Raw genomic sequence first — 24,826 nt, forward strand, 5'->3', positions numbered from 1 at the left:
ATTTTTACTGCTTTCAAAATGTCATGCATGCAAAACAAGTCATATTCAGAGCAGATAAAATACCAAGTTTCCTATACAACAGTATGATTTTTTCTAGTAGTTGATTAGTAGAGATTGAAAGATTCTCCTAAAGACCACCGAAGACACATGTTGGATCAAATTGTGATGCCAAGAGGCTGCAGGACTGTGCACGAGTCCTGTGGCACCCTTTGGTAGAGCAGTGGGTATTCGCCAGTACCAGAACAAGCATTGCTGGGTTTGGAAAATGCTCGTTGTTCCTACAGTGTGCTGACACCACCTTTGCAGCTGTTCCCAGGCTGTTCCCTCTCATTTTACGGCACTCACACCCGGATACAGATTATTTTAGACAACCATGGCCATAAACTATTAGAGACAACTGTTGCATGAGCTACATCCATTATGAGCCTTTTAAACAATATTAAATGCTGCTTTTGATTTGAGCTACTGTATGGTTATACACGGTTTACGGTGCCACTGGCAATCATGAACATGGCTTAAAAGAAAGGACATCGATGCTGTACAATGTAGACGTAGCCAAACAAGTACTAGTGAAAACTAAAGCAGTTTAGCTTGTCTTACTCCTGGCTTGTGTGATGTATTTCTACCTTCTGGTCCTGTCAAGTATTCTTTTGATTTTGAGATTTTGACCATTTTTCCTTCTTTCCTGGAAGGCAATGGAACAAAAGTATAAAAAACAGGCAAACCAACAAACAAAAAACCCCCTGACTTTTAACTTTTGATGGCGTTCTGCAAATAGCTACCTCCAGCAGCTGGCACAAATTAGACGGTTGCTTGAGATTTTTGAAGAGAAAATTCCCATTCATCAAAGCCGACATTTTCCACAGCACATCAGTGGGAGAAGTTCCTCAGTTCTGGGGCAGATTTATTTTGTAATTGTCACACGGTATCTAGATTGCAGGGGGCACAGGAACGTTGTGTGAGGCTGATGTGGTGGAGGCACAAGCAGGGAGGGGGCAAAGAGGCCGCAGCCAGGCTCTGTTCAGGGGTGCCCAGCGCCAGGCCAGGGGCAGTGGGCACCAAGGGGCAGGCAGGAGGCTCCCTCTGAGCACCAGGCAGCACTTCTGTGCTGGGCGGGCGGCTGAGCACTGGCCCAGGCTGCCCAGAGAGGCTGGGGGGGCTCCCCCTGGGCGATTACCACAGGGTGCCTGCCCTGGGCACCCTGCTGGGGGTCACTTCCCAAGCGCCGTCAGGCCGCAGGGCTCAACCCACGACTGCGAGGCCGCCCCCGGGAGCCCCCCATAGCGGCAGGAGGCCGGGCTGTGGGTAGGGGGGGGCCGGGGAGGGAAAGGCTCGGCCCCGACCCCCGTGCAGGGGCGGTGCGGAGCCTGCCGCCGCCGCCTCCCTCCCGCAGCGGAGCGGTGAGGAGCGGAGCGGCATGGACGGAGCCGCGGCGCCGCCGCCATGGAGCAGCAGGAGCAGCAGCAGCAGCAGCAGGAGCCCGGCGGCGAGGAGGACTGCGGGGACTCGGGAGCCGAGACAGGAGGGTGAGCGGGGGAGGGCTGGCAGGGACGGGGCTGGGAAGGGAAAGAAGCGGGGAGAGGCTCGGGGGGGGGCAGAGAGAGTGTGTGCCCGTCCCTCCGTCCTTCAGCCCCACCGCCCGGGGGGGGGGGGATGCTCCGGGGGTCCATTTCTCCTGGCTGGGAAAGCCCTCGGTTACCCCAACCTCCTTGGGGTGATTGGGAAAAAGCCTCCCCACCATCATCATCCTCGTTATGCACCTAGGAGGAAGGTAACAAAGCTGCGGGCAGGGCCCGGGGGTGACTTGTCGAGGGCTTGGTGCTGCCCCAGCCTGGGGTAGTTCACGTTGAGGATGGGCTTCGATTTGTGGGTGCCCCAGATTTGGGGTTAGTGTTGTCGCGGTGCTCACCATACAAAGTGCCCCCAGCTTGGCCAGTAGGCGTCCAACCTGTAAGTGCCTTGCAGAAGTCAGGCAGTGATGGTTTCACCTGGCTCCGTGCCCCAGCGAGCGCTGTTGGTCAGCTGGATGGATGACTCCTGAGAGCAGGGATCACCCATGGGATCCCCCGCTCAGCTCCCACCCTCTCTACTTCCCTCCCTACTTTCCAGCTACATTTGCCCCAGCTCCTTGTCTGGTGGGTCTCACTTGGTCCCTAGTTTGCACAGGCGTGAGGGTGTGCACACACCCAGGGGTGTATCCTGCTCTCAAAGCGATGCCGGTAAATAACAGCACCCACTGGGGTGCCAGAGCTCTGTGCTGCTGCATGAGGCTGAGAACATAACAAAACCGCAGAGCTAACTCTTTGCAAAGTGGTGTCAGGTGCACGGCACCCAAACTGAAGTTGCAGTGCTATAAATTAAAAAAACAAACAAAGCAGACATGAAATATGACTATCTCTTTCATTTACCAACTATTAATTCAAATAACTTCTTTTTTTTTTTAACTCTTCTGTGCTCTGAGAAGCTGAGGGCTTTCTCCATCACCTTACATAGTTGTAGTATTGCAGACACACCTGGCGGTCAAAGTTTTAAAATGTTTCATGGGACGGAAAAAAATCTGTGTCTTCTTCCTAGTTCTTGGGATAACATCTTTAGGGGATGTGGGTGAAAGGAAGACCAACTAATCACTGAATTCATGGCTGGTTCAAAGCTCAAAACATCCTCGATGGGTCAAGTCACTCTCAATTTGCTGTGCTTACCCAGAATAGAGAAATCTGCATTTCCTTGGGAGGGATGCAGGGAAGGATTTGCCCCAGCTGGTGATGTTAGCCTTCAGACCTCAGTGATGAGCACGACAGCCCCTTACGTCTGGTGTTGGTGAGGTGTTAAGGCTGAGGATTTTGCGAAGTGTCCCTGTCACTGGCCCGACACTGGAAGGTGAAGCTTAGCAGAAGAGTCTGAGGAACTTTAACGAGGGCATATGGCAATTGATAACCACAGGAGTTTATTTGGAAAAGCAATAGGTCTCTGCCTTTCGATTATTATTTTTAGCTCTGGTTAGCAGCTATTTGGTCTGATAAACACGTTGCGTATGTCTCTTTCACAATGTTTATATTTCAGTTTTCTCACCAAGCCAACTGCTCACAGCACTTGCCTTTTCTTCTCACCAGCCGATCTGCTTTTTGCTTTGTCTCAGCCCCATCCTAGACATTGCTGAGTTGAGCTGTTTGCCTCTTTCTCTAATAATTCAGCGGTTAAAAAAGAAAGAAAGGAAGAACTATTTGGAAGTTCAGCCACCATCCTGTGAAAGCATAAGGACAGACAAGTGTCAAAGTGATTCAGTAAGAGGTTTACATCGGGTGCTCCCTTTCTGTCACTCAGGGAACAATAGCGTGCAGTGCCTGCAGTAAAGCCAGGCGCTGCAAGCCGCTGTCATCCCGATAACTGCACGTAACAGCATGTGGAGTATGTGCCATGGAAGCTGTTTGTAACAACCAGCCAGCTTCGTACATCAAGTAACCCGTCTGCTTCTTACGGTTTTGCTGCAGCTCCCACCTGCAAGTGCAGGGGAAGGTCTGTGCTCCAGGAAAGCTCGGTTACAGTTTTAAGTCTTCATTTTCCTAATCTGCTGGAAAACATCTTCCTCGTACTGCATTTGCCTTGTAAATAGGGTTGGCAAAGAGGCTGCAGAACAAAAACAGTGTATTTTAAGTGACTGAATCCAATCAGAATGGATTGAGCTGTTGTTGTCAAGTACCTAAATAGAGTGAGTAGAACGTATAAGCCAATTAGTTTATATTGGCTGTTTATTAATGAGATTTGAAAGAGTTTGACCATGCTGGGTCTAAGAGACGTTGCCTGTACCATGTGTGTCTTCTTGGGGAATGTATCTTTGAGCTTTCTTGTGTAAAACCCTTATTTCATCTGCTACTGAAATCTTTTAGCCCACAAGTATGGGAGACTGAGAGTTTTCTGCTATAACATTTTTTATAGTGTTTTGGTACTATAAAACCAGAAATTTTAGGAAGAAAATGGTCTTTTGGGGAGGGGAGGTGGACATTGATTAGAAAGCCAACAGAGTGGAAGACAAGTAGAAGAAATCATTTAAAAGGAGGAAAATTACTTATGTTTAAAACTGTAGATCAATCATAGCAAAAAGGCTAGAAAAAAAAATCATACTAAGCTGCTTAAAATGAGTTGTAGAAAAGTGCATTGTTGAATTTCCTTGGTTTTACAAGCCATGCAAATGCTGTTATTTCACTATCCTTACTCAGAATAGCAGAGCTAAGTTTGGGGGAGGGTCTGAAACAACCAAAGTGGCAAACTAAAACAAATTTAGAAGTTGTTGGGCACACCAAATTGAAGCAATGAGACAGATTCTTGCTGTCACTGATGCCAGTGGTGAAGCATTGGTTGAATTCATTGAAGACTGATACCCAGAGGGAAGCATAATGAATGCAGAAAAGTGGTAGTTTCTCAGACCTAAAGTCTTAAATTTTTGATTCCTAGATTTTCGTTAGGCCCAGTTGGCTGTATTTGAGGATTGCTTCTGTAGGAATGCTTCCTCCTTTTTATTAATAGTATGTGCCTTAACTGAACATAACACTTCAGTGAGATAGCTGTCATTAATGATGATTTCACTATTTGTGACAATTCCCAGCAGAACTGCACATGTTCCCTTAGACATCTCTAAGAGACGATGCCTTAAGAGGTTCACACTCTAATCATTAGCTTGCTAACAGTGTCAAACTTTGCCTAAGCCCTTCATTTTTTGCCTTCTTCACTTAAAAGTCATTTAAAGTTTTGACAAGTTATAACTTTCAACTTAAATGACTTGAATTTGCAATTTGAGCCTCTCCTCATGTACTTCAAAAATTTTATTCATCTTTTTTAGAGCAACTGAAGACTTGAAATCTTCCCTTTTCAATGCACAGAAGTATTGAAGTAGAAGGGTGTTTTTTTTCTGTATAAGTTAAAAACCTCAATATTAACGTTTTATTAATGATGCAAACCATATCCACTAGTAGTTAAATGCTGAATATTTGATGAATTTTAGGAAGAAGGAAAACTATATATTTTTTTGGTAGCAGTAAACTGCCAAGGAAAGTTCAAAGGTGTATGGAGAAATCCCTTTCAAAACGGAGAAACAAAAAATTGCATAGGGTTAGGACACTGTATCACACAGCAGCTATTTTTAATGTATATTTAGCAAAATCCACTACTATTTAGTTGTAGTTATTATGTGGGGGATTTAATCCGTCCTTTTTGTCTTCTCCTGTGGCTGTCTTCCCCAAATTAATTTCTACAGATTGTCAAAACTTCTTGGCTGTGCTATACACATTCATTATTTTTCCTTGTGGCTCTGTCCTTAGCTGCATGCGTGACCCTGGCTAAGTCACAAACTCTTTGAGCCTCCTTTTACTTATCTGTTAAGCAGATAAAAACTCCTTTTCTTGTTTGTTGCAATTCTGTAACCTGTGTGAGACTCAGAAAATACAGTTGTTAATGGGAGACAGGACAGCCTGTAAAAAAAAAGAGGGTGTACCCCACTTACAAGTATTAAGAATATTGTAGTACACGTGTCCTCGGTCAGATTGGGCTGCTTAGATTATGAAATGAGTAGACGAGCCATTTGTCTGGGGTGAGGAGATGTTGTTTCCATGTCATTGTCATATGCTTCTAGCTTAAAGGGTTCCAACACTTATGACTTTGTCATCTGTGTGGTAGTCCTGCAGTATGACAAGTCATCGCTTGTCACAGATTTCACCTATTTATGCGAAACTCTCAGGAATACAAATCACTGAAGCTGAAACCTATTTTGAGGTTGTTATTTTTATTTTTTATTTTTTTTAACCTTGGGGCTTTTTTCATTTTTCCTTTTTTTTTTTTCCTGAAACTTTCACTTCCTAGATATACGTCATTCTAGACACCTCAAGCTATACAATTTATCTATGATTTGTCATTCAAACAACATAAAGTTGCTTTTTTTGGTCATGAATTGGGACTGAGGAGCCCTTTCTGATCAGATTTGACCATTGGAGCGAAGCTGTTTCATTGAACCTTTGGGTAGGCAGACCTACTAGTGTGTTGCACTAGGGCTGGGCGCTGAAAGCAAGATTGAAACAGACTGTAAATCCCCTTTGACTGATAACCACGATGGTTAGGTCTCAGCAGGAATGAGCTTTCTGTCAGCTGTTTGTGGCTGAGAGGAACAGGACCCCAGGAGGGGACGCTACATGGAGGCAGGTGTGTGCTATCAGCATCCTGGTGCATCACCCCCCTGGGAGCATGGTGTGGTGAATGGGGTGCCAAGGCGGAGGTGCTAACCAAAACACCACGGTCCCACCTCATCAGGTGCCTTGTTGAAGGTCAGAAGCAACTCTTCATCCTGATACAACAACGATGGAGATGACTGTAGTGATGTCTCCGATGTTCAGCCTCAAATCTAGGTATGGGGAATAAGCTCTTGAGTGTGGTGGTGACAGCTGGGCTGTGGGAATCCATCCTCTGACTTCATCACTCTGCTGGGAATCCAGAGCAAGGTGTTTTGAGACGAGCTTTCCCTGAGTTATTTCGTTGCAGTCGTCTTGATTACACAAGTAGAAGTACAGCGAAGGTAATGGGTTTGTGTCGGATTGATATTAGTGAAGCAGATTGCAATCTGACCCACAGGAATTCGGTGAGAAGAAGCCCAAGGCAGAGCTACAAACCTAAATCTGTCTCACACGTTGTGCTCTAACTGCTATAAAATCCTCCTGTGTGCCCTGTGGAGGGCTTTCTGGGGCAGGGAAGGCAAAGAAGCTGCTCAATACAGCTCTTATATGAAACAGTGAAATATGAAACAACTGTAGGCAGAGAAGACAGGGGAAAATGTGAGTACATCAGGTACAATACCACTGGTCCTAGGCAAGCTAAGGGAGTAGACAACAGAAGAGCTAGTAACCTATACATAGTAGTGACTATTTGTGGAGGACTTAATGTTGTTTCTTGCCAGGCTGTTTTTGGAAGGAAGCGGTTTTAATGGTACAGGTGCAGGTTGTTTCACCTCAGTTGGCCTCAGTCCCACATAGTTATCCTGATCACATTTATTACCCTAGATGTCACCGATGTGGCACTGCTAATGAGATGCTGTGCCACGGCTGATCATCAGACCCTAGTAACCCAAGCAGAGGGAGATGCTGAAGTACCTGGGTTGTTTTTGTGATTCAGAGACCTCACACAGCAGTGCTTCTTCCATAAAGAGATGGGTTTAGGGTGTCTTTATGTATTGTACTCAGAAATTGCAAGTTGTGCTAGCAGCTACTCGTACCGAGTGAGCTGTTTCCCCCTCTTGGGTATTTTGAGGCTCTGTATTAATCATCATCAATGAATAATGCAGGCTGATCTCAGAGGACTGCTCAGGATCCTTTGTGCTCTTGATGGACTTAGGCTCTCCGATAATGCACCGTCCTGATCCTGCAACAGCTCTAGTGGGAATCTAGGTCCCACATTTATCTCAAGCTTCTGCATTCCTGCTTTAATGCCTCTTGACATGCTCACAGCTCCTCTTTGCTGGTGGGCTGACCGTTAAAGCACAAATTCCTTGCCCTAATTTTCAGTACCTCCCACTGCTCCGATACCCCTTATGATCGTTTTTTTCTCTCATTATGCGCCCGTAAAGGGAACAGCCCCCCATTTGTTCAGTTTCTCTCCTGAACGTCTCTTTCCTTTTATCTGTACTGTAATATCTATCGGTAGCACGGAAGAAATTGCTGGCTGGAAAACCAAGTAATTGGCTGGGAGCCTCTGAGCAGCGTGGCCCCAGTCTTTCACCATTAGAGCCAGAGAGTCCTGAATTATCCTAATGGGAGAATCGTCTCCCAGGGGAACTGATAGGAGCTGATGCTCAGGATGTTTAAAACAGGGATGGAAAGAATGGGAGGAAACAAACTTGCTTGATGTCAAGAGTCTACATAACCCAGGAGTTGTTTATTTCTGTACTTAGTTTAGAATTCAGTATCCTGCAAGGATGACTATAAGGAAAAACATCCTTTTTTTTTTGTCTCCTACTTTATAAACTACTTACCATTGCACGCCATGAATCTGCATGGTTTGTACTAACTTGCTGAAAATATTAAGGATTTTCCTAATTGTCATTTTTGTTCTTATGGAGTAGTAGATTCAAGACAAAAGAAATTCAATGGAAGGAGTCAGAAGAAGGACAAGAGGTGATGCAGGTTGGCACTCAGAGTACACAGAGAGGCTCATATTCATCCCATTTGGTTTTAGGTATTTAGCCAAAGGTCTTACAATAGCAGTGTGGTTTCTGTAGGCTTCATCTCTAGACAACAGCAAGGGAGAGACACACTTCAGACCTCTCCTTATCCTTATAGACAGAGCTCAGGGAGAGTGCAGTCCTTATTTCAGCATCTGAGGTTAACGTAAGCCTTTAAGCTTAATTATCCTTTTTTTTTTTTTTTTTTTTTTTAATTCTGTGTATGTCAGTTATGCAACAAACATGAATTAAATATTAATTTGAACCATATTAGAATTACAAAAAAAACAACAAACAATAGATTTCTAAAGCCTATTAAAATGCGTCTGTGCAATTAGTCTCTGAGCATGCTGTTGTCTCCTCCCTTTTCACTCCCCATCATTTTATTTTTCTTCTTGTCTCATTTTTCATGCCCCGCCTGTATGCCGAGTGACACTTCCTTGGTTCAGGACTCATTAATTCTCCATGCCCTGTAATATGCCTGCAGCCCTCTGGGATAATAAAATAACAGTGTGGAGTAATAGAAAGCTGCTTCTATTTGCAGTAAGCAAAAGACGAAACGTTGCCTCGCTCCTATCTGAAGCACAAGCAATGCAGACCCGTTGGAATTAGCTGCCAACTGCTGAACACAGATACAGGCAAGGAAAGCCCGGGGCTGTTTTCAAACAGAAGTGCAGACCAAATGAATCCTTGCTTGGGATGCTTGGAGGCAGCTGGGTGTGTATTGCTTGCCTCTGGGCTTGTGAAGAGTGGCTTGCTACACAGCTTTAACACCCTTACAAATATGCATGGTGCCAAAGGATACCCACACGACTCTTGCTGAACATACCCTGCAGCTTTATGCCCCCATACAGCACCAGTCCCTGGGATTGCCTCCCCCAGAGCCTGCTCAGGGCTAGGCTGGTGGTAAGGAGATGGCCCAGAAGAAGAGAGAAGAAGAACGTCTCCCTCTGCCCGTGCCATCACTGCCTCTACCTTTCCCAGCTACACAAGGGTCCTGGGGAAGTGTGGCTGAGGGGGGGAGCATTTTATTCATGGAGGAGGTGTTGTGTAGCAGGCACATACAGGTATTGTAAGAAATTCAGGTGGTGTCACCTTTCAGTGGTCCAGCAGGATGGGCAAAAAGAGCTGCGGGTTGTTCCTCGTGCTCTTCCTCACCTAAAGAAGCAGTCCAGGACACCAAGTGCTAAGCACTGGAGTATGCAATATGGGGATGACTGTCATTGCTTTGTTTTCTCTGCAGAGGAAAAGTTCGTATCAGAACCTAAAGCATCCACTATAGCTGTTGAGGGCAATAGCCTTTATTGCCTTGGATGCTTGAGATCTTAGAATATCAAGGTATCCTGAGAATATGCTTAGATGCTCTCTCTTTCCAGACAAATATCTTAGGAGTCAAGGCTCACAGATTTTTTTGATTTAAAGAAATCCTGCACACTTGTTGGAATTGTTTATATAATACTATATAATAATAATAGGTTTGGATCCAAGAACTGTGTTGTGGCTCCACGAACAATTTGCCTGTTGTGTTCAGGGCACTGCAGGGGATATATGCAAGACCTTGATAGTGGCAGAGGGCTCTGGCGAGTGGGGTCTGTTTGGGGGAATCAGAGAGAAGGGGGCTGGGGGGTCTGTGAATGACCCAAACCAAGCGCTCAGAAGTCATACACAGGGCCTCAGAAATGGAAATGAATAAAAAATAAATAAATGAAATATATTTTATTTTGGCGATGTTTTACTTAAGTGTTTCTGAATCTTTAGGACATGAACGGGCCACGTTTATGAGTTTTAATCAGCCCTAACAGGGCTTTCAGAAGTTTGGGGTTATGTGCAGCTGCAAAATTAACTGCAGTAGCGCTCAAAACTCCTAACAGCTCTCATGGATAACCCAATATGAGCTGAAGTAGAACCTCTAGCCTGTGTTTTTGCTGAGAGATGTCTTGAAGAGGAAAATGATTTTCTAAAACAAACAAACAAACAAACAAAAAACACTTTGTAATCTAAATGTTTACCTTTCAGTCCTCTCTTTTTGGGCCTTTCCTGCCACTTCTGTCCAAGGAACAATAAAAATTTTGTGAATAGAGTTCTCTTAAAATAAAATAAATTAAAAAAGACATCTGCAAAACAGCTTTTAGATGATGTAAGACAAGAAAGAAGAGGAACAAGGTCAAAATCTAGTCGACTTCTGCTCCTAATCTTTGTCTGAAGCGGCCTTTTTCTTTTCTTATAGAGAGCCTCTGAGCTTTATTTTTATGCCTGAAGTGAGGCAGCAGTACCAGCCACTGTCATCCCTAGGAAAAAAAAAACTTATTGCTTTACTCAGTCTACATAAGCATTTTTAAAATTTGCACAAGATGCCAATTTTTCTGAGGCTACGTTCAAAACTTGTTCCAGTTATTGCCTTCCTTAGCAATAAATAAATAAATAAATAAGCATACTAAGTGGACTTTAATTTACTATGCAGTGTGAATTAGTTTTGGTACCTTTTTTTGTTATCTCTGTTAGATGTAATATGGTAGAGCCCCATTTAACTGAAGTCTTTGTCTTGCAGGTCTGAGTACAGCCGCATGTCCTCTACCAGCAGTGAGTATAACTTTTTGGAGTCTTTTTGGAAACAAAATCTCATCTTCCTGTTTTCCTGACTGTTTCTGTTTATTAACGTCAACCCAATGTTATGATGGAGCTCACACTGACACAATAAAGCCCTCGTTCCTTCTCTTCTTGGATCTATGTCTAGAAGCAGCATATAAATTAAACTGATTGGAGATTCGTGACCGAAATACAAGCCATGTGTAAAATCATAAATATTAGAGGTCATATGAATGCAAGGCAAAACGAGAACAAAATCTGTAAATACGGCTTGGCCAATGCGCATGGGTCCTGCAACCAAATGAATCTGTAATGATGAATGTCATTAGAGCTGGGGCATGTGGAAATAATTGAATGCTTATTGTGCGCTGATGCCAAGGACTCAATTGAGAACAAATCCAATGAAGCTTTTTGTTGATTTCCAAGGTGATAGATGCTCTAGCGAGTGTCGCAGTCTTTCTGTTTATGATAGCTGAATTTCAGGTTATCCTACTGATAAAAGATGAATCGTAGTATCTGGATTAGTTTTCTTTTCCACCAAAGCAAAATGGCATTTTTTAAAGCAATTTCAAGTAGTGAATTTTCAGTCCTCTATCTACCCACTCAAACCCGCTCTTAGTTGTAGGACATCCTGTATCTACAGCACTCATCAAAGGGCAAGAGGATGCCTCTCTCCCTGGTACACACACAGTCTAGAGTATTATTTATGCCAAGTAAGCAGATCAAGAATTCATAGATGAGTAATTGCATTTTATAATCCGGATCTTTAAGCACCATGAAAATCAGAGGGGAAGAAAGCTGTCGGTTTTTCTTCATTCACACACTCTCCATGCATGGAGAGTGTTATTTTCTGTCTCCCATGGTCTTCAGTGGAGAGCTTTTATTGATTTCAGCAAGAGCTGGATCAGACAGTATTCGTAATGTCTGGCTCCTGAGCTGATGTGACTAGCAGGGAGCTTGCTGACTTTTCTCCATCTGCTCTGTGTGTGTGCACACAACTGAGAAAAAGAGAATTCAGCTCAGCTTTTTCCTAAACTTTGTTGTTTAAATACACTGCTGGCTTCCCACTGGCAGGCATAGTTCTTGAAATGATTGGAAGGCAAAATCCAGCCGATTGACTTTTTCCACAAATAGTAAATGCGTATTGAATTTGACTGGTTACCCCAGGTGTGTGCTTTTCCCCTCACATCACGGTTTTGGGTGATGGTTTGGGTTTGCCTCTTAAGCATGCTTATTTGGCAAGTAAGTTCAGAAGGCAAGGCACAAGTAAGTAAAATATTTCTCATTAGGTTTTGATCTCTTAACAACTTGGTGTGTCTGCCACGTATTTTAAAAATAAAGGTAACGTTAATTTTCTAAGTCTTCATTTTTACTAAATTAGCTGTTTGCACAGGTAATGTTCAGCCGTATGGCAGCTATAGTTTGTCACGCTGTGTGGTCACCTTGCTGTCTTGCTGACCAAGGCTATACAATCCCCACAATACGTGGGGATTACAGTTGTATTTCAACACTGGTAATTTGTCAGAACAAGGATGTATTATCATCCCAGCACAGACACAAAAGTTCAGGAGACAGGACTGTCTCTCTCTTTCTCTTTTCTGCTTCCAAGGCAAATTATATTGATGCAGCTTCACAAGTAGCAGTATTTAGCTTTCCATTTCGTGTGGGATTTTTGTGGTCAGTCTGGTCAGACAGTGTGAGAGCAGCAGTAACATTGATGTAAAAGAAGTTAGGTGGAAGATAAATGTTTTCGTTTTGGAGGCTGGCAGTTTTGGGTGCATCATGCGTTTGAAGAAAAGATTATTGTGCAAGAGAGATTAGAAAAAAAAAAACACAACAAGTATGATATGAACATTTATTTGGGGAAGAGATTCAGAAAGTGATGTCACTTGAACAGAAAACAGTCTGGTCAATGGTGGTATTAGGACTTAATGCAGTATAAAGTAAACTCTCATAAATTAAAAAGCAGTGTCTCCATTATCTACAGCTGCTTCACCTGAAGCTCCTGTGCTAATGAAATGGAACTTATCTGAACCAGAAGCATCAGTGGCTCGTTTGGTTTTTGCAAGAGGTCTTATCCAATGAGACTCCCATTTCAGCATTTAATAAATTAGTATTTCTGTAGTGTAAAGTTCTGGATAAACTCCACTGGACAAAGGTTTGCTGCAGACATGCCAAAGGAGAGGATGGGAGGGATTTGGTGGGTGAATTAAACAAAGCTGCCTGTATTGCTTGCTGCGGTGGGAGCAGCTGAGCAAAGTGCAGGACCTTGCACCAGTGCAGAGGCCCACGGGAACCCTTGACTTGTGGCAAGAGGCACCACCCATGTCAAGGGAAATCTCAACAGCTGCTTTGTGGCAATGGAAAGATCAGTCTGTGCACGCTTCATTTCCAGGACTTCTTTTCCCTGGGGAGATGTTCACCAGCTCAAAGGCTTGTCTGGTGCGTTGGTTGGACCTTTGGTCTTGGGCAGCATCCCGGTCCTTTTATTCTTTGCCCTCATGTGCCAGCTTTGGGTAACCAAAGAATGCTCTTCACGACAGCATCCAGCTAACATTTGGGCAAGATCACTGAAGTTTGCAGAGTGTCTGTGTTCATTTCTGTGCAGAAATGGAGCCTCCCATCTCCTGTGCTGGCTCTGGCTGTTGCTAGGGTGACTGTGGGCCACTTTTCCCTTTCTTACCGAGCCGAAGAAATAGGCCAGGCAAACCTGCCTGATAGATGCTGGGGTCTGAGGCATTACAGCTTTGAAAGGTTCAGCAGTGTGGTTTCATGGAAGGTGCGTGCGAAATTAATGTTGACATTCTTCTTTTCTGAATCCTCCTGTGCATAGCCCACTTCTCCCTTTGTTATTTAGCAGGAGGTGTGCTTCGCCCTAATAGGATGTTTTGCCCGTTGGTGTGCTCTTCATTAATCTAGCAAATGCAATAAGCTGCTTTTTGTTCATATTTTCAATTACCTTTTCAATTACAGTTTTCAATTACCATTAGGGATCCCTGATCATATACGAGAGGCAATTGTGCTAGGCGCTTTAAAACACAGAAGAGACCTTTACCCAGAGCTCATAATACCAAAATATAAAGGCCGTCGGCGGTTTATGGATACAGGCAGTTGCAATCACAAAGAAATAATTAATTAGGATCGGTCAGCATAATAAGCAATGGTCTCTGCACATCAGCACTGCAATTATCTTCAAGCTGCTTTGAGCTGTGCATTTCAGGGATGACTTTCAGTCGGGGAGGAGGAGCTGTGATGGAGCCTGCTTACATCCTCCTCTGCACAGTCTTTGCGTTTGTAGAGCTTGGGAAAGACCCAAGCCAGAAGCAAAGATTTCAAAGCAAGATTTTTGTGATTTGAGATGTGAAATATTCCATGCTTAGTCAGATCTGGAGCCAATTTAACCACCTTGTCTTAGAAATAACAGTGAAAATAGGTGTTTTTTAATTTGGTTGGTTGCTTTGTTTATTTCTTTGTTTTACTGCTGACATTTTTCAGCTAAGAAATCAATAGGGAACTGCCTGGATACACTTTTGTACCCTGTCAGCTAAGCCAGTAAATGAACACGAAGCTGGCCCTATGGGATAAGGCACAAGCTCGTGGCAAGATTGTAGAGCAAAGTTAGCAAAACCATGTAGCTACACCATGGTTCATGTCACACTGCTCAGTGAGGTAAAAGAGGCTTGTCACCCACCTGCTTTGCAGTTGGAAAGCTGGGAAGTCACCTTCCCCTGCTCCTCTGCTTTTACCTTAGCAAGTAGGAAGTAATTCAGCACTTCTGGGTTGTTTTTAGGTGGTTTGTGTTCTTCCACTGTAAACCTAAGGCCAGGGATATTAAAATTTTATTTCCATGTTGCACATACTTGTAACCCAGGGTTCTAAAAAGTAAGCACAGGACAGTTTCTTTTGGCAGATTTACAAATTTACAACTGTGTGAGTTACCAAGCCATGTGTCTTTTATATTAAGGTTTACCTTTAAATTATTTTCTGGTTGTGTTCTCTTCCTATGCTAGTATAAACTCAGGGCTCTGTTCTGGGATTGGATCAACGTTTTGTTGGCATTGTCTGTATCAGCTCACCTGGGCTGTGTTTGGACTTTGTTTTCTCTACAAGTGTCAAGAGTCCTCACCTGTAAAACTGAAATCTTTACTGTTATTCTCAATGCCAGAGGCAGAGAGAGTAGCCAAGGCTCTTACCCCTGTGCACAAGCTGAGCATTGCAGCACTCTGCCCTAATGAAGGCTTAGGAGCAGTTTTTACTTCCTGAATGACACTTGCCTGTCCCAATACTTGTTCCTTCTCCTTTTCTGCTTTCATATCAGTGCTTTAAAATGTCACAGAGCCACAACAGATGAGTAACCTTCTCCTTCATTACTCCTTCAGTTTTCTTCACTCCTTGTGAAGAAAAAGAAGCATCAGCACACCCGTTATACTGGGTCTGGTCGTGGGGAACAACCAATCTCTAGCACTCCAGAAAGAGCTTTTTTATGAAAAGAGCCTTGAAACCTCATGTTGGCACATGTGCCATTAACCCATCCAGGACGACATACCAAAATCAATGTTCTTTTTCTTTCAGCCTTATTTCCAATCTTACTTAAACACCTCACAACTCTCCTTAAAGGCAATTAGAGTAAATTAATGGCATGCAGTCAAGTCACAGCGTCCAAACAGGAAAAATAACAGTTGCCCGAAAATGAGTGCTGTCCTGAATCTGAGGTTATCCTTTGCGGTTTCCCAAGGCTGTGCTACCTTTCCTTTCTGACTCTGTGCTCTGCCAGACTGCTTTCATTTTCAGCAGGTCTACTCTGAACCCTGCTGTGAGGTTGCTGCACCCAGGGTCAACATCAGCAGTGGAAATTCAATATTTGAGTGTGTTTTCATCCCGCAGACCCAGCAAAAGCTTCGCAGGTACAGATATTATTCATCAGGGTAGAGCATGGGGAGTCAGTATTGGGCTATCTGTCCTGTCCGTGCTCAGAGCTTTTCAATGCACAGTTGTCACACCATTTTCATACTATAGGCATGTAATAATGATACCTTTCTCCTTTGGTCCTTCTGTTTTGTCTCTTTTTCTCTGTTTTTCATTCTTTTTTTTTTTTTTTTTCTCCCCATGGCTTCTGTTTCTTGATGTTACCACAGAAGAATCGAAATCTTCCATCTCTATTCAAGTTCTCAGACTGAAACCATTGTTGGAAGGAAATGTGAAGAGAAACAGTATAGAAAAGTGTAATATCCACCCTGAGGACCAGGTCATTTATACAGGAAAGCAAAGTCAGTGTCTTCAGAAGTTCTCCCATTTATAATTCTGAAGAGTTTTTATTACCAAACACTCTAGAGACGGAGGGATCACATTGGTCAAAATGGGCACTAGTGGAGCTTTTGACTAAAGACAATAGATTTAGCAGAGATAACAGGAGCTACAGGAGCCTAAGGATTTATAGCGTTATGTAGATTTATAGGTATCCTCAACATCAGCACATGGAGAAATGGATTCCTGTTACTCATGCCTCATTTCGAAATCTGGTTGCCTTCACTTAACTATTAAAGGTGATGGAAACTAATCAAAAGCAGGAGAGGGGTGGGTTTGATTAGGACCATTAAACACCTGCTACAAAGGTAAAAATTAGTAATGTATTTGCCTGCTTTAAGCTCAGTTAGTTCAAACCAGTTCTGTCCCAGGTGCTGCTCGACTGGGTATATTCTCTGTGTGTTTCTTCAACCAGTGTCATTTAGTAAGTGTAAGGATATAACTCTATTCTTTTACTGCAATACGAAGATATACCATAGTATATTGTCTCTTATTTCTACAGAGAACTGAGATGATTTTACAGTGGCTGGCAACAGGCTCTGTTAAATAAAATTGCAAAATCAAATTATGGTGGGTTTGCCAGAATCATGTTATATTCCCAGAAGGTATTATTACAAAAAGAAGATGAATCAAAGTGTAAAGAAAAATGAAAGAGGAAATTGGGCCCAAATCATGTAAAGCTGTCAGCCTGCAGCATCTGCCAGTGCTGCAAATTCAGGTGTTTTATGGAGTGCTGAAACCTGAAGTGGCAGCTCCACAGGAAATACAGGGGGTATCTGCTGCATATCTTACCTGGCTTGTGTCATGCTGCTAGAGATAAAGAGCAGCATGCTGCTGCCCACTGCAGCTGTGTGAAGAAGGAAAAAGTCTTGCTACATGCCACCCAGCAGTAGTTGGCTGTGTAAAATGTGTTGGTGTAACTGCTCATCATCAAAGTCCCCTTCCTTTTAAAGGTTGGACCAGATGATCTGGGAGGTCTTTTCCAACCGAAATGATTCTATGCAAGTGCTTGGATATGGGATAGAAAAACGTGGTGCTGAATCATAGAAAGCTGTGGTTGGAAGATTGAAATGGTCTGGTCTAAGCTGGAGATGATCACTGGAGGTGGTTGTCTGAACACCCTCACAGTAAAAACAAACAAACAAACAAAAAACCCCACAACTTTTTCCTATGTTTAAATAGAATTTCCTGTGTTTAACAACACCAGCCACCCCCATAGCCCCACCAACATCACAGTCTTATCTACTCCAATGTTAGGCACTGTTGCTGCTGCACCACAGCCTGGGAGCTGTGCCAGAGCCGCTGATACAGAACTTACGTTGCTGTTTGCACTTTTACCTTTCCAGAAGATGAGGTTAGGCACTGTTTCCGTATGGAGATAATGCATTGAGGATGGTCTTACTGCACGTGGTTATTTAGAAACATAAGTATTAGAGGGGAAATATAAAAACCCTAAAGCCCTTGAAGACACGTGCCCTTAATGACATGATTAAAGATGGCCAGTGGCCAGAAACAGAAGATAGTGAAGAACTGAGGCAGAGTCACATGGAAGAACATGCACAAACATCTGTGTAGCTATGCTTGAAACCAAATCCTGATTTCTGCATGTCAAGTATGTGCTGTTAACCACAAGCAAGCCCTTCCTCTTGTAAAGGTTGAAGTTCCTCTTTAAACGTCTTTAGCTTGGGGTAACCCATGCTTTGTGTTAAAGCCAGAGTTTTAGTCTTTGGGATCATTTAGCACACACCCAATTGTGTGTCCCATGATTGAATTGCTTCCTCCTGACTTAGTGTTAGCTTGGGATTTCAGTATTGAAGGGGTGTAAGCTTACCCTAAACAGTTAGTGGACCAGAGCTATCAGAACTCTACTTCTGCTGCTCCTTATATCACCATTATATATTATTTTCTGACCACATCCAGTTCGTTCTTTTTCCTGTCATAGATGCAGCCAATAAAACCTGGACAAATTTTACAGAAAAAAAAAAAAAGGTATGGATGACAACCTGACATTTTTTCTAGCTCCTGTTTTTAGCGCACATAGCCATAATCAAAACCACATAAGCAAATCTTTCTTCTTTCTCCTTACCAGACATGATTCAGAAGCACAGGGAAGCTTTGATAAACACTGAGCTATCGAGTACCACACAGTCCTAGTAAAAAATTACAGAAAAGATCTCAGAGAAAGTTAAATGGGCTTATGAGGTGATGTGGATTGTATTTCCCTGTGTGGAAGCGTTACTGCTGCTGTCCCAGAAAACCACAAGGAGCTAGGCAGCTGTTTAGTGGGTCTTTCACCCTGAGCAATGGGTTGCAGGAAAGATCCTGACACTCCCAGATTCAGCTGCTACAACGATGAAAATGATCTGAAAATTGTTGAGACATCTGTCTGAATTGTTAAAGCCCACAGAGGGAAGCTAAGTAGATCTGTGCCATAATAAATCTGTCAGGCAACTCCTGGTTCAGAGGCACCAGTTATGATAGGAGGGGAAAAGCCATCGGATTCACCGAGTCAAATGGCAAAACACTTGTGCAGGCTGAAGCTGTTGAGGCAGTTCCTACTAAATGCTCGCTATGTTGACAATGGCAGTCTAAATATCTCCTTTGCTCTGAAGCTGATACAGGTGATTGCACAGACACAAATGTGGCAATGCCAGACCATGCCTCAGGGCTCGATCCCATGGTTTATTTGGGATGCGTCCCTCCTGTAGATGCTTTGTGGTGGCTCCTGCCTTCGCTCTGGCTGGGTTTCCCTGCCACCTCCTTGTGAGAGCAAGCTGATTAAAAGAAACCTTCCTGAGAATTAACATTTTTGGCCAGATCCGTTCTCTGACTGCCACCAGAAGGAACAATCCTGATTATTCCTTGTCTGAGTCTTTCTTTCCAGTCTGTTCAGCAAGCTGTTTCAACTCGCAGCTAGATGTGACACATGGGAAGCAGTGGAAACACTTAGCTGGGAATAGCAGGGGGAAGAGTGCCAGCAGTGAAGTCTTAAATTGTCTTAAGCCAATCATAAAATCACACTCTCAGTTAACTAGAGTACATTGTGTGAGGTATGGAGCTCACTGTTAGACCAAATTTGTCAGCTGCTCAAGTGTACAAGTTTCTTGTGGTGTTTTTTTTTTTTCAAATGCCATGTTCTTTCTGTGCTTTTATAAAAAAACATATTTTTTTACAATCTCAGCTTTATATAGGAGACAGATTTGAAGAAAATGCAATGCTTGCAGTCAAAGGACTTTAAACTATATGTTGCTGGACGCAGTTTGAGTGCTGACATGCGTAGAGTGAAGCCTCTGATTTATCGGGGATTGCTGACAGGACTTTTACCGAATTACCACACCTTGCGACTCCAAACACAGGTCTGAAACTAATACCAAAGATCAGTACCTGGGTTCTTGCCCAGTAAAACAATCCATATCTTTATTTCGGAAGACTTTATGATTGGAAAGGACTTACATCTTTGCAAAGCTTAAGCTGTCTAACGTGGAAAGCTGGAGTCATCTGGAATACCGCTCTCCCTGTATTTCACTTCCCTCCCCTATCCCCCTTAAAAAAGTGGGCAACTTTTTTCAGTTCTACATGCAATAGAAAATACCAATAAGACAAATTAATGTAATGGTTGAGCATTGATAATTAGTGCACTTTTCCTGTATTTTTCCACTGGACTGAATTTAGCAGCAACCTGGGCTGCTGTGTAGAGTCCCGTGCTTTGCCTGGGCGATGCAGCACCAACAGCATCACTGGGGCAAACCTGGTGAGCAGCAGCTAACCACTATGATTGACTTCTCCCCAAAGGGTTTTCTGCTTAGTGTTTCTGATATATACAGAATAACAATTGCCAGCTGTTCTCCGCAGATCAGGAATATTATTCAGGGTGTAAAAAAAAATTCACTTACTGTTTCTCATATGGGTATCGGGTCTCCTGTGAGAATTAATCGCTGTGCGATGGAGCCATTTGAGCCCCTAGATGGGGAAACAGAGGTAGATTGTGGCTTTAGAGTGAAGACAGGTAAGGAAGATGCCAAATCACATGAATCCATTTTGTGGTATGGACACACAGACTGGGCTAAGACTCCCAAGACAGCTCTTGAATTGTGGTGAACTCTGTGGGAGGGAAGAGGAGAAATTAAAACAATCGGCCTCCAGGAGAATGCCCCTAAATTCCTAGCATAATACTTGATGCTAAGCTTCCCCACTGTAGCTTACATAGCTTTTCAGTGAACATTTGCCCCAGACTGCTCCAGGTATCAGGAGTACCTAAGTACAGGGCAAGCACCACAAGTTGGACTGCAAAGTACTCTTGGAAAAATTGGTTAGAAGGCCCTGGAACCATCATGATAGGTGGAAGAGCAAGCAGGCAGGGCTGATTTAACAGTATTGCCAGTTTCTGCCATTTTACCACTAGTCTCGATTTAGTAGTGACTGTCCCAGAGATGTGTGAGCACATCAGCTCTTTGAGGTTCTTCTTTTTCAGCAAGCTTGTAGCTAAATCTGTGGTGCTTGCGGAGAGCACTGAGATAAGACCTCAGTTCTCCCCAGAGAGTATCTGATAAGGAATTTTTAACAAAAAAAATTCTGTTTGCCTGCCTGAAGATCCCATACAGCTTTTTCTTGGAGTTGGGGGTCTTTTTTTCTAGGTGCTTAGTATACAGCAAGGCACAGCCTCTGTTTTGACATGCCTGTAGGCAGCATAAAACCTAGATGGAAAATACAGGATTTGCAAAGAGAAGGCTGAAGCGTGAGGGATGCAGGATTAGACAGCTAAAAACACACTGTAGCACACCAGTCCCTTCCTTTTCAGCCTGTTTTTGAAGAGAAACACAACACAATTGTGCCATTTCTCTTCAAAAAAAAAAATCATTTTTTTCAGGCCATTGCTCACATTCAACAAATTTTGATAGAGAAATAAAGGTCTCAGAGACGTTAACATCCCACAGGTTTCATCAGAACTGGAAGAAAGGCAGAGGGAAAAAAAACCTTTTGCCTTCAGGGATTAAAAAGGCTGCAATGTGTGTTGAAGCCATTAGTTTTCTCAACCTACAGCTGGACAGTCAGCTTGCAGACGACACAGAGGTATCTTTACACCAAGTGTGAACTGCTTCTTGTCTGCCAGCTAGTTAGGGAGTAAGTGAGAAGGCTGAAGCACTGGGAATGAGGAGTTGGGGGAAACAGGGACTTAGGGTGCATCTGTGAGCTAAGGAGCGCCTGAGGGTTCACCTTGTAGTGATCAGCTTGACTAAAGGAATCTGAAAGTTGCTTTCAGAGGACATAATCACATCATTCAAGAGTATTTCTTCGGTAGTGATTATCACTAAAGCATGTCTTGTTTGTTGACAAAGTGGTACAGCAAGATAAGCTACCAGAACGAGAGTGATCTTCAAGATAAGCACATAGGCCCACAACCTTTTCCTGTGAGTTGCATAGCTAGGGAATGAAGATGGAAATGCACTGACTTAGCTCCCACTACACTTGCAGACAGTGGAGCACTGTGGGCTTCATCTCAGGTTTGATTCTGACCCTGGGCATTGACTACAAAAGGAGTCCAGGACGCCAGTTTCTGCTGGAGGCACATCCATTAGGTTCCTAAACTTCCACAGGGTGACTCTGGGCTGCAGTGGTTGAGACCCAGAGAAGAAAGGGAGAAAGAGGGCTTTATACGGTTCTGAAGACCAGCTGAGATGGCACCAAGGACAGGAGGAGCACAAACAGGAGAGCAAGTCAAGGTGCAATTGCACGCTCAGCTTAAGACATGTAACTACAAAAGTACCCAGGCCAACAAAACAGTGAGGAGCACATGGAGGGGTGAAGGAGGGAGAGCGAGATGGTCCCTATCAGCAGCAGCTTAAGCTGAGCATGAAACAACACCGTTAGGTAGGTCAGGGCTGGTGGGGAGGCATCGGGTTTGTAACAGCAGGTGGGGAGTTCATCGGGTCTGTAGCACAGCAGGGAGTTTCAGCAGCTGCTGCACCATCTAACAGCAAAGGTACCCCACGGTGAGATCTGCCATTGCCTTTGCTCGATCACGCAGTGCCTCTGTGGGCATCAAGTATCACTTTTTAATAAGATTCAGTCCTGCAGGGCTGGCTGCATGCTGTATACTAAGAGCAATGACATCTCCTTGGAAGGCTGTTCATATTAATGCATCAGAAAGCTTTTTATCTCCATCGAGCAGATAACAGGCTTCATTCTCCAGCTTTGGTTTTCCTCGATACCTTTTATTGAGCCCTACAGCAGCCAGATAAAAGCACAAAGAGCCTAACATTATGTGCCTGTCTGGAGGAGCAGATTGACCATTTTGCCCTGCTTGTCAGTGTGCAGGTCTGCTATGCATTTTCCATACTACCTTAGCAAGGATGGAGGAGTGAGCATCCTGGCACCACTACCTCTGTTAGGTAACATTCAACTGCAGCTCCACAGGAAAATGCTGCTCTGATGGGAGTGTGAAAGAGGTTTCTCTTCTTGTCACAGTGCCATGCAGAATATCCCCTTTCTTATCGCTTCTGAGCATCCCTCGTGAGTTTGAGGTGGTGTGCGAAGCAGGACATGCTGAGAAACACATTATGCTGCAGTCCTGCATTTGCCAGATGACATGAAACAGTGGGAAAAGAGAATGGAGGAGCTGGTGAATCTGTCACATCCCACCTGTTCAAAAGATTATTGATGCTGCATAATTCATCAAAGCGTGACCTAGCAGTGGGTTCTGCTGCCAGGGGTGGCCAGTAACCACGTCTGTTGCAGCTGCCCACAGAATAATGCTCCTTGTTTGTGAAAATAGCCTCTGTCTGCCCAAGAGCCTTTCAATTAACCCACCTAAAAGGGTCAGTCTTGGGTTAGAATCAAATGAAATGTGAAGGTCCTGCTCGGTGAGACACGGTACCATTTCAACATCTATTTGTGTTTCGGAATGGAATTGAAATAGGGAAATACTGAAATTATCTGTGCAACAAAAATCCCAGGAAGACTCAGTTAAGAAATATTATAGTGATTTTCTTTTTTTTTCTTTTTTTTTTTTCTGACATTATTCATATGAGGAGATGTTGTGTTTCATTTCTTTGTTTGTTTTTTTTACATTCCCAGAGTTCAAAGCAATGAACAAAATATGCTGATCCGTAATGTTCAGTTTTGAGTTCTTTCTTTACCTTCTGCTAGCAGTTATTTCTTGGTAACGAAGCATTGTTTGATGGGTGCTGCAATTCTGGAGCTTGGTGTGTTTGTTCTGATCCTCTCTGACTACCTCATTTACCTCTTCCGTAGTGCTTCACAGCATCAGAAATCAGCCTGAAATGTTACTGATGTAGTGATGAAAGGATCCAGTCTATCAGGCTGTAAGAGGCTCAGACAGAGACTCCCTCAGTTTGGAAATGCACTTTCCTATGCAGAAGCTGGGGCTGGGATCCGGTCTGACTAAAATCTCTCTTTGCCCCAGTCTCCATCCTAGCTCACATACCTTCCAGGTTTGCCTAACCCTGTAGGTAACTCTTCATTAATATCTCCTGGTGAGCGTGAGGGGTCTTTAGGTCCCTATCTTGATTCACCAAGACAGGTGTAGGAGAGATGTTTGGGGAAGGCAGGTGCTCATCTCCTTCCTAAGCTCTGCTACAGGCCGGATTTGGGCAGTTAATGCAATTCCAGCCAAGGAAGGTGAAGCCAGGAAAACCAGATGTCATCCAGACTTCTGAAATGAGGAAGTGTTTGAAGCACTACCCCAGAAATGGACAGGTCTTCATGCAGGACCTCTTCAAGGGGGGACATAATCTGGGCCTTCGTGTAAAAGAGGGGCCAGGCTGCCAGCCGCGGCCTGATAGCCACAGCAGCCTTTCTGCTGGAGGAGTCCTAGTGCCAAAAAGCAAATGCAAGAGGGAGATTTCTCTAACCTAGCAGTATCCAGCTGGCATGGGGAACCCTCTGCCCATTCCTTCTGGGGATATACGGCTTCTGAGCAGCTGGGTACTGACCTGAAGTTACATCTGCTCGTGCAGCTTTGGCACCATGAGCCCTACATTCCTGGCCAGCTTCAACAAGGACGGCGTTACCCAGATACCAGACTCTGAACCTCACGGCATCTCCCAGGGGCAGCCGCTGTCCCCCCACCCTCCACCCTTAACCCACAGCTTCCCACGTTGCCCATTTGTGTCACTAAATGGTCACTGTCCTGTCTGTCCCCAGGACAAGGCAGCCTGAATTTCGGTGAAGCAGCTGGCACAGACCTGACAGCGCCCACTGCTTTTTGTCAGGATGTCTTTTCCTGATGAAAAGATCCCAACTTCTGGGCAGAGAAAGGAGGGGAAGAAGAGGCACAGGACGAGACTGCCATGCTGCTTTGCAGGACTTCCTTTTTTTTTTTTCTCTGCCCAGCAATATTGCACCAGCAACACAATAAAAGCAACACATACCAGCCCATCAGGAGCTCAGTCATAAAATACCAGGCCACCTTCTGCTGCCAGCTTTAGGACATCAAGTGTGAGAGCCCTCAGCATTTGGGCTGTTTGCTAACAGCCTTAACCTCTCCTGGTGGCAATGCTACCTAGCAGATGAGTAAAAAGTCTCGGATTGTGAAATGCTCTTTCAACCTTGATAGCAATTACCTCTTAGCAATGTTGGTGCTTTGCTAAGTCAAAAAGAATTAATCCCCTTCTGTCATAGGGGGGGAAAAAATGTCATAGCTGTGAGAACTGCAGAGCTTATTTCCAAATAGATGTCTCAGCATTTTGATATTTTCCGTGGGATTAACCGCTAACACAGAAG

The 24,826-nt window shown here is 44.0% G+C and overlaps 1 protein-coding gene across 1 annotated transcript in view; it reads left to right on the plus strand.

The window, feature by feature from the left end:
* Positions 1-519: 519 nt before the first annotated feature.
* The window catches only part of FAM124A (family with sequence similarity 124 member A), a 40,336-nt gene continuing 16,029 nt past the window's right edge, over positions 520-24,826 (plus strand). Inside the window, exons 1-2 of the mRNA XM_027471222.3 lie at positions 520-1,526; positions 10,743-10,774. Of these exons, the coding sequence (XP_027327023.3) occupies positions 1,444-1,526; positions 10,743-10,774 (115 nt within the window). The 5' untranslated portion in view covers positions 520-1,443. The remainder of the gene's footprint in view (positions 1,527-10,742; positions 10,775-24,826) is intronic.

Source organism: Anas platyrhynchos, chromosome 1 (assembly GCF_047663525.1).
Source record: "Anas platyrhynchos isolate ZD024472 breed Pekin duck chromosome 1, IASCAAS_PekinDuck_T2T, whole genome shotgun sequence".
NCBI lineage: Eukaryota > Metazoa > Chordata > Aves > Anseriformes > Anatidae > Anas > Anas platyrhynchos.